At 39.9% G+C, this 15,418-nt stretch overlaps 1 protein-coding gene across 1 annotated transcript in view; it reads left to right on the forward strand.

The window, feature by feature from the left end:
- Positions 1–15,418, forward strand: part of ALCAM (activated leukocyte cell adhesion molecule) — a 126,919-nt gene that overhangs the window by 85,630 nt on the left and 25,871 nt on the right. The window contains exons 2-6 of the mRNA XM_062596601.1: positions 2,353–2,453; positions 5,308–5,527; positions 9,924–9,988; positions 10,856–10,943; positions 11,819–12,001. Coding sequence (XP_062452585.1) covers positions 2,353–2,453; positions 5,308–5,527; positions 9,924–9,988; positions 10,856–10,943; positions 11,819–12,001 — 657 coding nt within the window. The remainder of the gene's footprint in view (positions 1–2,352; positions 2,454–5,307; positions 5,528–9,923; positions 9,989–10,855; positions 10,944–11,818; positions 12,002–15,418) is intronic.

The raw sequence follows: 15,418 nt of genomic DNA on the forward strand, positions 1-15,418 counted from the left end.
AGGGGGAATTTTACAGCAGGGCCTCTTGTAGTCTTGTAAGAACTTGTTTCTCTGTGTCTATATAATAAACACCTCAGTAATAAGAACCTCTTTCTGATTCTACGTGTTACAAGTTTCTAGAAAACTGTGTAATTTTAGTTTGGGCAGAATTTATGGCAAGAGATAGTTTTGTTGGTTTTGTGTGCTTTAAGGAAGACATTTTAGATTAAAGGGTTTTTCTTAAATCACAGGCCATTGATTACCTGCTCTGAATGCTATAAACTTAAATCCTCTCCCCAAACGGTTTCATTCATGTTCCTGAGGCTGTTTGTCAAGTATTTGATAGTGTATACGCGTTGCCGTACCAATTTCCAGGGGTTAAATGATTGTCTAGGAGAGAGCAATAGAAAAACAAGAGTACAAATCTCACAGGGTTATTTTCTTTTCCTCTAATGACAGACCATATATCCTAGCAGAAGGAGCAGATTCCTGGTTTTCCATGTGATGTGAAATAACCATTACAGATTTTTAAATTACTAATGATATTTGATTGGAGTTTGAACTAGTGCTAAGCAGCTAACTCCTTGAATATATGTACTTGTTGAATTTGTATTAGCAAGTCTGTCTTGTAGTTTTGCACTCGGGAGAAAGGAAGCAAAAAGGACTGTTTGCTAGCTCTAACTGAAACAAAAATTGGGATTCAAATTTTACAACTAAAATTACTTTGTCCCCCTTCTATTGATCAGAACGAGGATGATTGCAAGATAGGGCCAAGGGGGAAATTTATACCTTTTTTTCATTTTACTTCCGCTAAGGCTTTGATTTCATGGAACGTTGGTTCTGTTTCAGTAAATATTAGAGTTAGCTGATTTCCTCAAAATTTTCTGTAACATTTTTAAACTTTGCATTTATTCAGCACCACCTAGTGGACTAGTTGCTATTTTAATTTTGGAAACAGCTGGTCTTGGCAGACCATGTAGCAGATTAGAGACTGCAGTCTTTATAATGTACCTGACACATTAAAAGTATGCTTGTGGCTAACTGTGTGAGGACATCACGAGAGCAGCGGTTGCCTGGTTGCAGAGGGGTCCCACGAAGAAGATGCGAGGTGGGTGCGTGTGCTCTGCGGGGCGTGGAGAGACGGGCCTGCCCCCCACTGCGTGAGCCCGAAGGGCTGCGTCTCCTGAAGAGCGAAGGCCGCTGGAAGGCCCGAGCGTTTCTCCAGCGCTGGCGACGGCGCCAGCATCCTGCTGCCGCCTCTTAGCTGCAGTTGCTTTGGCAGCAAGCCCTCGATTAGGCAGCTCCGGCTGGAAGCGGAGGGAGAGCCAGGAGGGGTCTGCGTCCCTGGGCGTCAGACCCTGGCAGAAGCCGCGGGCGGGCAGCAGCGGGCAGCAGGCGCCTCGCTCACTCGAGCACCGGAGGGAAGATCTCCCGGGCGTTTGCTCTCTCTCTCCCCTACCGTCTGTGCCCTGGGAGCAGCCTGGGGAGCGGGTGGCTTCCCTGCCGGCAGGGGTGGTACTGAAGATAGAAACAGCGCAAAGTGCCATTCTTAGCAAACGCACCAAATAATGACATCTTGCACTTGAAACTTACTTGAGTTTTCGCGTTTCCTCACTTAAGAGTTTGTTGGTTTTGTTCAATTCCCACGCTTTGGACAATGAAATAAGTGGGTCAGTTTTCTTCCGAAAGTCTTACATGTTATCACAATAATAGTGTGGTTAGGTTTTCAAATGATCCATGGAAGCATTTTGCTTTATTTTTCCAAAACCTAAATGTAAGGTTTAGTCTGTCTTCCAGATTTAAGAGAACCTAGTACTTAAATAACATCTCTTTTCCTTCCTCTCTCCCTCTCTCCTTCCTGGTCTCCCTCCCTGTCTCTTCTCCCTCTCTTCCTCCCTCCCTTCTGGCCTTCCTGTACTGGTGCTACAACTCATGATACTGTGTTGTAGCATAACCTCACTAGAAAGAAATGGCCATCAATTTTGCAGAGAGGGAAAACAAATGTTTGGGGTTTTCCTTTTCCAGGTTGAAGAGTAGTTTGGAAAAGTAGCTGCGGATACTGGTTGTTGTGTGTGCTTTCATCTGGGTGAGCAGGTGAAACTGTATTTTCAAATCCACTTAGCTCCTGCTGACTGCAGCAAGAAATATAGATCCAAAAGGGTCGCAGTATTTGAGTAAATGTATTTATTGTCAGGAAACCTGTTTTGTTAGAGATTTGGGGATAAACCCTGTATGCTGGAAAATAACCATTTGCAATGGGACATGGCTCTTTTTTTCCCTTTTTAATAGCCTTGAACTAAATAGCATGCTTAGCATGTTGGAATTCAGAAAAACACTTAAGTTGTTTCCTCTCTTTCTCTGTTTCTCCTCTAGCTCTGGGATTGTATACAGTAAATGCAGTATATGGAGACACTATTATTATGCCTTGTCGTCTAGAAGTACCAGATGGTCTTATGTTTGGAAAATGGAAATATGTAAGTATAGCTTCTATTAACCTTAATTCATTAGAGCTAGTATAAGAAGATACCTATTTTAGTATGTGTAAGACTGCAAGGTTTCAACCTAGAGAATTTCTGCCAAGTAGAAGAAGATACTTATTTCTGTGTGTGTAAGACTACAAGATTACAATCTGTGTAATTTCTGCCAAGTATAGATTAGCAATATGAGGAATTAATCTTCATTGTTCAAGAGAAATAATTACTTAGGACTTCGCTGCCAACCAGTATTAGAAATTTGGCATGTTACCCAGTGCTGTCTCAGTAGTTTGACAGAACCGTTCCTGTACATTTGAATGCTTTTGAAGCAGGCTGCCCGAAGCAGGGAGTGCTTCATCCCTGGTAAAACTCTGTCCCTGTGTTTGGTTGATTTGACAGTCACTCAATACTGTTTCACACTTCAGTGTATGTTACACACAGTGAAGAGCGCAAAGCCAACCTTAGTAGAATCATTGGTGGTTTTACTCTGCTGTTCCTGGCGTGCAGAGAACAGAGGCACACCACAACCATGCCAGGGCTCTGATGATTATCTCAATTAGCTTGCTGTAGAGACACCACAGAACACACTTCTCCTGCACCGAGGGCCAAATTGAAAGTAGATCAGAGTCCCTAGAACACTGGAAAGCTGTGTGGGGAAAAAAAAAAAAAAAAAAAAAACACTGGAGCAGTGAAACCCTTTAGCTTCTCAGACTGACACTAGGAAAAACATTTTTCACGCTTCTGTAAGGTTAATTTAAATCTCCTTTTATGCTCAAACCAAAATGTTACCTGTAGTAAGAGGTAATTTGAGAAGTGGCAGGGCCATTAGTTCAGGAGTGACTGCATAGCCTGAATTTCTACTCTGACAGTGGATTTGTGCTTTGAGATTGTATGGTACTCCCTCTCTTATTCCAAATGGCATCCTGTGGCCCATTTTAAAACAGAAAGATCTACCCCTTCAGTTGTTGTATAATCCCCGCTGGCTCTTTCCCTTATACCTGGAGGTTTGCAGTCTTTACAGACCCTGCACACTCAAGAATTCCTGTTACACAAACATGTTTTGGGATGCTGAGTGAGAACTCTACGGAAAATATTTCCATAAAAAGGAGAGCAAAAATGTTTCATGTAAGCATTCGAAAGATTCAGGGCCTATGTTTTACAATGTGTTTTTTGGTCAACTGGCTTTTCCTTAGAAAGACAGAAGTTGTCTCTGTGAGGATGTAAGGCTATTCTGAGAAAAAGAAATCCATTTTTTCTTTTAAGTGCATTTGGATTGTTCATGTCAGACAAGTACTAGTCAGTAAATAGAGACATCATGACTTGTTGTAAGTGTGCGCATTTCACGGATAATGTCAACCATGATATAGTACAAAATAGTCTGTAGAGTTACACTTGTAGGAAAATTTTTGACATGGTCCATACAATCAAGTGAAACTTGTACCCGTTCTCTCCAGGAAGCTCCCAGCATGATAACACTTGTTATTAGGGAGGGTTGTTTCTTTGTTTGAGGGTTTTTTTTCTTTTTTTTTTTTTTTTTTTTTTTTGATAAGGTTATTATTTTACTGGAAGAAAAAAGAATTTCAGTTTCTCTCTGCTGTCTTGGGAGTAGCTCTTCCGGTGCATGGTACAAACTTGGAAGCACAGACAGAAGTAGATTGATTCTGGTGCAGCTGGAGCAAACTGTTAGCTTCAGTTAGTACTTGTGAATGTCGTGCACTAGGTAGCCTTAGAGTTAAGAGCTCATTTGCGCTCAACAGCCAACTTTTAGTTTATCAAGACAGTCCTGTTTCTTCTGACTGATGGAGATCTAAATAATCCAAGTATGGATCTAAAAATGGGAAAGGGAGAAAGATTGTAAAGGAATTTAAACTTCACATTAGCTGTTGTCTCCTACTCCCTGCTGCGGCTCTGACACCACTTATCTTTTGTCACAGCATTATCACGCTGTTGCAGGCTCTGTAGTCAAGCTGAGAGACTGTGCTGGGAATGTGACTAGTATCAGTGCTACAAGATGCAAGGGATAGAAGCTAAAAGGGAACTAAAACCTCTTCCAGCCCTCAGCACAATATTGAACATAAAGACAGATTCAACTTTTCACTTTGCCGCCCTTACAGGGGACAGTGTCCGTCTCTGTTTGGGGGGTACAAATTGAATCCAGCAGAACTCAGCCTGTAACTTTCTCTCTCATAAAAATGAGGTTTTGATATGACAGGTTTGTGCAAGAATCCTTTTTTGTATTCCTTCTTAGGATAGCAACTGCATACTGATGTAAGGAGGATGTGTAGAAAATGGTATTTACAGCTTATCTTGAGATGCATAAATAACAATATTTGTACATATATTCCCATGCCATAAGCTTTGGGGTCTTTTAAAAACAAACAAAAAGAACTAATTTAGAGTAAAATAGGCAGTTATGCCTGATTAAATCCTGTATTTGGAATGAAGTCTGAATATCCCAGACACACAATATGAATATGTAAAACAACTGTCAAAAAAGGAAACTGAAGCTTTTGAACCTAGCTCCTGAATGCCTCTGTTTCAAATACTTTTTCATGTAACAGAAGTCAGGTGGTGCCAGAACCACCAAGCTTGATCACAAAAAGCTCTATGCTTTGCTGAGGTTAAGCCAAAGGACTGAAATTATTTCTACTGATGATACTCTGAGTGTGTACCACAGCAGTCTTAAACTAGCCCTTAAGTAATACTGAATTTCCTGTCTGTACAGCAGATATTAATCAGCAGAAAAGTAATCTCGTGGAGTTTTCAGATTCTTAAAATTATGTTTTTGCACCATTTGCAGATCTTGAAATACTTCTAACTGATTGTTTATGAGGTGTTTATCTTTTTATTATAGGAAATGCCAAATGGATCTCCAGTATTTATTGCCTTCAGATCATCAACAAAAAAAAGTGTACAATATGATGATGTACCAGACTACAAAGACAGGTTGTCTCTCTCAGAAAACTATACATTATCCATCAAGAATGCAAGGATCAGTGATGAAAAGAGATTTGTGTGTATGCTAGTAACCGAAGATGATGTTTCCGAAGAGCCAACGATAGTCAGAGTGTTCAGTAAGTAAAACTAGTTGTCACTACCATTAACATTCATCATACCTGAATCTTAAATTAAGGAAACTCTTGTTTAAAGGAGAGATTAAAGCCAAGAAAGTAAGTTTGGCTGAGTAAGTTACTAAGGCTAGCAGATTTATGCAGTTTTAAAAAATGTAATCTATTTGTAACATTTACATAACAGGACTGCCTGCACTTAGAGTTTATTCATGATAAGTGCTGGCTCAAAGAGAGTTTTAGGCTTTGATAATGACTCACTTATGTGATGTCATTTGGCCTTGGAAATGAAAAATGTAAAATTAGCACTGATTATTTTTCATTTGTTCTCCGAGTGAATTTTTCTGCAGGAGAAAAATATTAACTATGTGTGGTCTGAAGTAGTAGATGTCAGTTTAGAGGTTTAAAGCAGCCCTGAGGAGATAGTAGGCGATAGAATAAACTTTGAGTGAGAGACAGAGGCTGGAAAACAAGTTGCTAGCCCAACATGCATATTTTGTTCCCTGCTGAGATACCAGGAGAAATACCACCAGCCTGCAGTTCTGTTTTAGAGCAAGGAAGAGCTGCAAAGGTTATTAGCATTTTGACAACACTGCAAATTATTGATCACAGTTAAGATTTTCAAGAGTTTGGAGGTATATACCTGGTGTCTTTTGCTTGTTTTGTGTGTGTTTCTTTTTTTTAAGTGAAAGAGTAAATCTCACAGAACCTGATTTCCTGAGGCTTCTCATTGAGCAACTTTTGAAGATCCTCCCTTTTATGATTACTGAAGTCAGATTTGAGATTCTCAAAGCATCTAGTCTGTTGAGAAAAACAGTAGTGTGGCATTTACACCTTTGAGCACACTCTGAGAGCTATTTACAGAGGATAATTTAGTCTTTGTGCTGTCCAGTGTCCAGGAGAAATGGTTACATCTATATTAGCAGCTTAGCTACCACAGGACTGGACTTGTTGAGGAAAACAGTCAGTGCACAGGAGCCAGCATCCCCACAATACATGCTTCAGGGAATTTTAGTTTGAACAAGATCTAGTGTGGCTCCATGTGCCAAATGACTGTTGGTGGGAAGCATTAAGTGAATTTCTGGAGCACATCTCATCCTAGAGGACTGATTTGCAGTGTAAACCAAGGCACAGCCCTGCTCTAGACTCAAACACGAGAGTGGACAAACCTGGGCTTTTCCAGGTGCTGCTGCAGAGCAGAAGTATATTCCTTCGTAGTCTGACTCACTCCGTGAAGTCTCTTCCTCCTTTTTATGGATATAAGGGGGCACAGGGCTGCTGAGCTAAAGTTAGCTTTTGTAAATACTGCCATATAGCTGTAGTGGATATCTTTATCAGCTTCATATTTACATATTGCTTTCTTTGGCTTTTTTTCCTCTTCAAAAGCAGATTTACACGCTCAAAGTAGGTCTCTATTGTCAGAACAGGCAGCTTCAAACAGATCACACTTTTGCTTGAAAAACATAAATACATTTTAGAAGGACAATCTTAAAGAGTTCTTTCAGGGAGAAGTTGTCAGGGATTCTTCAGCGTTGCTTTGGCAGAAGTCTGTCAGTGGTATAAATCAGTTTGAAGGTATATTAGAAGTCAACAATAATTCCTTTCCCTCGTTTCACTTTGAATTTGACTGCAAGAAAAATTGAATTAATGGTGACAGGGACAAGTGTGCTCAGAGCACACATAGTAAACACAGTGTTCCAGAGGAAATGATAAGGAATTACCGTGTTTACTTATCACACAGCAGTAAATATGTAGATGAGACTGTAGTATATGGTGAATGAAATACTAACTGCTTGAATTAGTGTGTACTGTACTAAATATTAACTCAATGCTGATTCCACCATGGAGCACAGCTTGTATGTTTTATAGTATGAATTAATACTAATAGATATAGCTTCTATTTACTAAGGAAAACAAGAAGAGAAAATACCACATATGCAAGGTGGCTAACTTAACACTGTAAGAAGAAATGACCTTTGCAGTTTTTCATTTTCAGTTCACAACCTCGGGGTTTCAGAAATAGATTTTCACATTTAACTTCCTTTAGTTTGATTTTGTGGATTTTTTTCATTTCATTTATTTGCTTGTTTTATTAATTAGAAAGCAGTTAGGAGTAGCTTGCAAGCTTCATTTATTTAACAAGTGGAATTTCTAAGCTCCTTGAACCACAGTTACAGAGCTGCAGCAGTATGAACCCTCATTAACTGGAAGCCTTGGCTATCTGACACTCTCCTGTATCCCAGAAGGAATGACTGAAGCTAAGTTTCACTGGAGCTTGTCGCATCCTCAGCTGTACTACCTGATTAACTCAGAACTAACGAGCTGAAATGGCTCATTGCACAGGTACCACCTGCTAGTCACACTTGCTGGATTACTTAAACAAGCCCTACCAGCTTTCCAGATGGATCTTGTCAGCATCTTTTTCTGGAATTAAATGGCCAGAGTTTGTGAAGTAGACCAGCCTTGCAGACATTAGCTGCTATCTTGCTACACTGATGCTTGGCTTTTGCAGGCAGTAAGCTCTTTTTTCCCCTATTTTAAGTGCATGGAGGGGCAAAGTGCTCTGGGAAGCTCTTCAGTCAGGAGATAAGCAGTGTGCTGAAGTTACAAACCCACCAAAGTGTGCTTTGCTGCTTGTAAGCTTAACATGTCTTCATGCTTCAGATGCTGAGATAGTAAATGCCAAATAAATCTTTTACAGTGAATTACCTCCGTGCCTGTGCTGTGGCTGCTGGGATTTGGCAGCAGGCATTTCCTTTTCAGAGGCAGCTCTGAAAGAGCAGGTGGCTGCATCTCAACTAGAGCATCTGCTCAGTAACCAGAGCCCTCGGAATAGCAGAAGCCACAAAGAGGCCCCAGCAGAGGATGTCCTCGCCTCGCTCGCAAAGAGGGAAGGCGAGAGGAGCGCTGGTAGAGCGCAGTCCTGGGGGAAAAGACGGATTAAAAGAAGGAGAGTTTGGCTTGGGGTGGGTGGGGGAAAGCTGTGTGTTTTGTGATTTGAGTTCATCAGCTGGGTGGCTGTGACAGGAAACCAAAGTCTAAGCCAGAAGGCCTGTTAATGGTCTTGGAAAGCCTAATTTGCTTGAATTGATGTGAAAATGCTTTGTCCTTGACTGGTTCGTACAGCAAATAGGTTAACCTTTTTGCTTTAAATATAACAAAAGAGAAATGTGCACATATCTTAGAAAAAAATCTTTTACTCTGTTAGCACTTTGAAGACATTGTTACAGGTTTGGTGTATAGCTCTGACTGTTTCTTTTGTTTCTCTCTGGTTTTTGCCACAGGCGAGTTGTTTGAGAGAGTCAGATAAATAGCTTCTTTTATTGTCCTTTTGATCTGTTCTTTTTGTTTGATTTTGGCTTCATCTTCCAAGCACGGAATATCCGTGCGTGTGCATACACACAAACATATGCCCACATAGATGCAGAAGAAACGGCTTCTCGCCGAATCATGCTACCTTTGTGATAGCAGGAGCAGTGCACCTGTATGTTAGTGACTTCACTGGTGTGTTGAAATTTTGACAAGATCATGTGAAGATCACTGGGGACAGGATTACTAGTGTAATTTCATAGGAAGCTTGATTTGGAAAAGAGGTGCCGTAAGCTGGAATTGTTAAGGAAGGATCAGTCTGTAAAAGCATGTAATATGTATGCTTATTCAAGCTGTACACCAGACTGCAGAGACTTTCTTTGGCTGTATAAGCGTTGGGGTCTTTTTCCCCCTCTTTACCCTTCCCTCCTGCTTTTAAACTTGAAGCAAAAACAGTTCCTTTTGGAGATAAAAATTTGCTTTCCAGGCTTCAGGCCAAGCTGAGTTTTAACAGACAAATTATGTAGTCTCTAGAAAATAGTGTTTTATGATGGAAACACTGATAGATCCTCCACTTTGGCAAGCTAAGGGGTCCATCTACCATTTAAAAAAAAGGGGGGGGGGAAGGAAATAAGACATATTGGCACAGAAGAAAAAGTTTATTTTTTAAAGAGAGACATAACGAACTCAAAATCAGTTAAAGTACCTCACTTACCTCTGTCATCCAAATTTCTTAAATGTAACATTAGCAGCTTCGGAAAATAAAGATCAGAAGAATGCTTAGTCTGAATTTGTTCAGTTAAAATGTGACAACTCGACTATAGTAATATCAATGGTAGAGCTGTTTTTATGTTACTGGTGCTTTACTTTCTGTTCCACTGGTTCTTTCTCCAGCATGTACCTCAAAGAGATCAGACAGGGTCTTTCCTCCCAGGCACTGAACTAGTCTGCCTGGCTAGAACATATTTTATCAGTATGCGTAAAATTAAGTATGGGAATTATGACACATTTTAGAGTCATCAGAGTGGGTTTTGTTTTGCAAAAAACTGTTTGTGCTCCCTTTACTAGTACTTTTATCTTATTTATGTTTTAGAACAACCATCTCAACCAGAAATCTTACATCAAGCAGACTTCTTAGAAACAAAGAAGCTAAAAATGGTAAGATCAGTGTTCTCCATAAAAATTTTGTACCTGAAGGCTGCCTGAAGCTCCTTTACAGTCAAGACTAAGAGGTGTGAGGGCCTGAGGCTAAGGGGTGTGTGTGTGCATGTGTGCGCGTAGAGATTATGCTCCATAGCCAGACTTAGCACGGGGTAGCTCCCTTCAGCAACATAGTTTAAGCCTTGCCCTAATCGCAAGTAGAGGCCATCCTGACCTTAGACCCACCAACTAACCCACTTCCAAATTATACCTAAGCATCACTGATGCAATATAAAATTTGGGGGGTTAAGTGTTTGGATTTTCTAGAAATTTTACCCAAATAAGCATAAATGAATATAGAATTCTGTTAATCATAGAATCACAGTAAGGTTGGAAGGGACTTCTGGAGATCATCTAGTCCAACCTCCCTGCTCAAGGAGGGTCACCTACAGCACGTTAGACAGGGTTGCATCCAGGTGGGCCTTGAAGATCTCCACAGAAGGAGACTCCACAACCTCTCCGGGCAACCTGTGCCAGTGCTCCGTCACTCTCACAGGGAAGAAATTCCCCCTCACGTTCAGGCGGAACTTCCTGTGCTTCAAATTCTGCCCATTGCCTCTTGTCCTGTCACATGGGACAACTGAAAAGAGTTTGTCCCTGTCCCCTTGACACCCTCCCTTCAGGTGCTTATACACATTGATAAGATCCCCCCTCAGTCTTCTCTTCCCCAGGCTGAAGAGGCCCAGCTCTTGCAGCCATTCCCCCTAGTGCAGATGCTCCAGCCCTCTGATCATCTTTGTAGCCCTACACTGGACTCTCTCCAGTAGCCCCATGTCTCTCTTGTGCTGGGGAGGAAAAGGTGACTGATTTCTGTCTCTTCTACAGCTCGGGGAATGTGTTGCAAGAGATAGTTATCCGGAAGGCAATGTTACATGGTACAAAAATGGGAAAGTTTTACAGCCTGTGGAAGAAGGTAATGTTTCAATATCGGACAATATTCGTGAATCCACAGACAGATATGAAATGTATAAATAACTCTGTTTATGAGTTACTCTGTTTTAGTCTAAAATATTGTTCCTTTGAGGAAAACTACTGAGGCACAACATGAAACTTGAAAGAAGCTTCTAGGCCTTTCAGAGCACCCAAGCCACCCTAGGTACTCTGTCTCCTGCATGCCACGTTCTAGCTTACAAACCTCATTGTGGGGAAGAAGGGCTGCCCATGTTAATGGTATTGCAAGGCTATTCTTGAGTCTCTGTTAAGTAGCTAATTAGGAACCTGTATCTAATTTTCAGCTTCTCATTAGGTATTAAATGTCTCAGTTTTATACCTGTCCAATAGTGTATTTTGGATGACACAGGTTATCGTCTCATTCTACTGGAGGTATGTATTCTCTAGGAGATTTAGGAAGATCTTTTTTTTTCTTCCCTCTCATCTTTGATTTTGCTAAGCTAAATGAGCTACATTATTTTAACTTTGATAAAATAGGTGATGCCTATGAAATTATGTTATCAGTATAGTCTTCAGTTCTTTTGGCCAGCTTTTTTGAGGCATTCTTTCTGTCTTACAAAGTAAGCTGAGATTTATATTAAAAAACAACAGCCTGCAAATAGATTTTTGTTTTGATTTGATGTTTACGGTATGTTAGGAATATGTTGTGGATAAAACATCCCTGGTATGTGTCAGTGGCAATACTGGGAGAACACTGTCCAGTCTCTTGGGTAATTGTCATGTTTGCATGTTTGCAGACTGCTAGCAAATAGAGAGCAGGAAAGCATGATGTATCTACAATAGGAAAAAGGTTGCAAATTCTGGCAGTATGATACTGAAACAATATTTCCTTTTCAGTTGTGGTCATAAGTTTACAAAAGATTGTGGACAAATCAACTGGACTCTTCACCATGACATCTTCTCTTCAGTACAAGCCAACAAAGGAAGATGCAAATGCAAAGTTTGCTTGCACTGTGACGTATTATGGACCATCTGGACAGAAAACAATACAGTCTGAACCAATAGTCTTTGACGTTCACTGTAAGTTATTGAAAACATCTATTGCTGTAGACACCAGACGGGGGAATAAAATCAGAGACAGTTTATAAAAATCATAGGAACATTGCTGCTTGACTACTGGGAGTGTGTTTTCAAAGCCAGTTTGCAGCAAGATCTGAGTACATTATTTATCTAATTTATACTTATATTCAGACTTAACCTGAGCTTGCTTTCTTGTTAACTAGCAGTAAAATACTGAATATCAGGATTGCATTGATAAGAGGAAAGTAGTAACCACAGTAAGTTATAGTGAAATGGTATTTTCAAGAACTTCAACAGAAGCTGGAGTGGTTGATTAGAATGGATGATGCTCTATTAAGGATCAAAGATGACTCCCTCTGCCCTCTGAAATATGCAATGAATTTACTGTGGAGTTTTTAGTACACTGAAATGCTTTTCAAATATGCACAAAGGAGATTCAGCATCATTCAGCTAATGCTAGTAGACTGCCTTGCAGAAAACATAGTAGCTTCTCTACAGCTGTAAGATGCTGACTTTTACATCTAAAATACATATCTGAATATTGGCTTTTTTTTTTTTTTTTTTTTAAGAGAATTTGTGTAACTAATTATTTCCAGCTGGCCTAAGTGTCAAAGCAACTTACTTACTTCATTACTGACCAACATGGATATTGTAATCCTCCTATGAGTAAAGAGAATATGCATTTGGCAAGGATAGGTCAGAGGAGGTAGTAACAGTTAGACTGGAAAAGGTGTTTCAAAGTCTTGTAAAACCACACTTTTGTAGGACTGTAGAAGGTAGCAGGTCATAGCAGAATGAAGGATTGGAATGAGAGATACTCACGGTGATGTCCAGTAAGTTTTTGTTGGTCTGTACACTTAATACCTCAGCTTCTAAAGAAAAATCTCTGTTCTGGGAATGCAGCTTTAGTCCAGATATCTAATGTGACTTTTAATTAAAGTCAGAGCACAAATTTAAGAGGAAGAGTGTGCATATTTTATCTTTATGAGCAGGCCATTTCCACTGAGAGAAAGTAGGCAGTGAAACTGATAAAAATAATACGTCTCCTATAGCAGAGGATTCTCCAGGTGCCAGTTTTTTTGCTTAATCCTGAAGGCTTCTGAAGGTACTGGAAATACTTTGCAAAAACCAGGCATCATCTTTTAAATGTACTTTGTAAAGACAACGCAACAGAAAGGGCATGCAGTATAAATCCGTTGTCCCCAGAGTTGTGCTGCTAACAGCTACAGAGACTTCTGGATTTCATGTATGCCCTGAGAACTCCATGCAGCTGTCATTTCTTTCATATAGTAAAATACTAAAGAATATACAAAGTATGAGACCTGTTGTATTTGATATGAAGTCAGGGTTATGTGCTTAAAGTTTTCCACCATTAGGGCTTTAATATAAATCATCTCTTTTCTAAAAATTCAGTAATCTAGTTAGATACAAAGATATACACTGGATTTCTGAAGCCAGCAGGTGTTTGCCATTTCCTTGAAAGGGGAAAGTCGTAAATTTGAGGTGGCTATTTGCATTTTATCTAGATGACTAGTTGCTTCTCCTTCCCAGTTAAAGCTTGTTGAGCAGCAAAAGTAGGAGATCAGTTTTGACCTTGGTCAAATCACATGAAACCTTAGAGCAGTTATTCTTTGTTTTCACCTGGAGAAACCAGAGTAAATGTAGGCCTTTTTTTCATCAGCTGTTTCTCCAGAATGACAACCAACAGAAGTAACAGAGATGAAAACCTCTCTGGAATAGTGACCATTATCCTAGGAAAGAACAAAGAAATTTCAAGCTTGCAGTCAGCCATTGTTTCCACTAAGTAAGAGTTTCTTTAGCTTTTGCTTTAAAAGTTGAATACCAGATTTCACCCTTTTTTCTGTCTTTTGTGGGGCCCCATGGCTGTGAATAACTGCTACTGTGTATGGCAGAAGTTGATAGGGAACAAGTGTAATGACCAGACGGCACTGACTTCTCTTCCATTCAGATTGCTGTGATGCTATTACTGCAAAGAGATGCTGTGCTGTCCCCATTTCCCCCACCACTTTCATGCATTAAGCTACTTCACCTGTTGAGGATGAGGCTTGTGCACATTTCAGTGCTGTACATACTCTGTGCTCCTGCAATCAATATGCTATCCAATATGAAGGAAAAAAGAAGGCTGCACAGCACTGCAGAATAATCTCTGCTGCAGAAATCACCTATACTCTGTACTAGAGATTTAGTATGTTTGCTAGCCCAGCTCTTTTAATCCATGTCTACTAATTCACAATTTAATTAAGATAAATTCTTCTCCAGAGATAGGCAGTATCCCAGTGCTGTTAATTAGGCAAGAGTGGGAGGTGGACATATCCTTGATGAGAGAGGAGGCCTACCTAGTATGAACCTTGCTGAGCTACAGAGTATGGTGTTACCCAATTTCCATTTTCAGTATCTTTATTTGCTGTAATTTCAATTCCTTATTCTGTTCAAATGCAGCTCCAGATGCATTTGTGAAATTCGTTATTAATAGATGTCCAGAGTTTCTGTAGATGGATGTCGTTACTGTCAATTAACATCAGTCAAGAAATATCTCAAATTGTTTTTGTTTTTAAATTTGTCATGGTGATCTTAATTAGCTGCTTTCTCAATTTATTTTTTTTCTCAGTCAGATGTAATGCAGATAAAAATAAATGCCAGACTCCATCTCTAAGAAACTGAAATCTTCCTTTCAGCAAAAAAAAACTATCATCCGTTCTGATATCTAGTGAGATTCATTGGAATTTACCCATTTATTATAAAGAAATGGGGAGTGCACACTTAAAACTGTCTGCACATTTTTTTAAAAAGACATATATGTATATTCAGATTTTAAGAGAATTTTACACTTCTTTTAGCTCATGCTTAGTACAGGCTCTAGTATTCAAGTATTTAATAGCCAGTTGAAGTCCCTGTAACATAGTGTAAGAAAAAGAGTGAATTAGCCCCTGCAGAGTTTGATGCTAGTCATACATAACTGAGCTTAGCTAGCAGTAGTTAGCAATACTTAGCTGTGGCTCTAGTTTGCAGCTGTCTTAAGCAAGCTACAGAAAGTGAGATGAGTAATTTAAGCTAAATCCTGCAACCATTAGATAGTTGGACAGATAATATCTCAGATATCTAAATTATCTAGACTCCGGTTATGTTAGGTTGTGCTCAAAATTAATCATTGTAAGAAGATACGTTTGTCACACAAGCTTTCTAGTCATGCTGTGTTGTTAAGTGCCCATCTTTTTGTGGATAAACTCCATTCCATAACAAATCAGAGTTAAAAAACAATTCATGCTCCATGCAGCCTCCGGCGTCTCTGTTTCGTTGGAGTGATGTCCGCTGTGGCCATGGTCTGGGATGGCAGCATTCATTTCACTAAGTAACTGTCCTTTGCTGCCTGCTCCTGCACAAAGTGGGTACCAGGTC

This window comes from Rhea pennata, chromosome 1 (genome assembly GCF_028389875.1).
Source record: "Rhea pennata isolate bPtePen1 chromosome 1, bPtePen1.pri, whole genome shotgun sequence".
Taxonomy (NCBI): domain Eukaryota; kingdom Metazoa; phylum Chordata; class Aves; order Rheiformes; family Rheidae; genus Rhea; species Rhea pennata.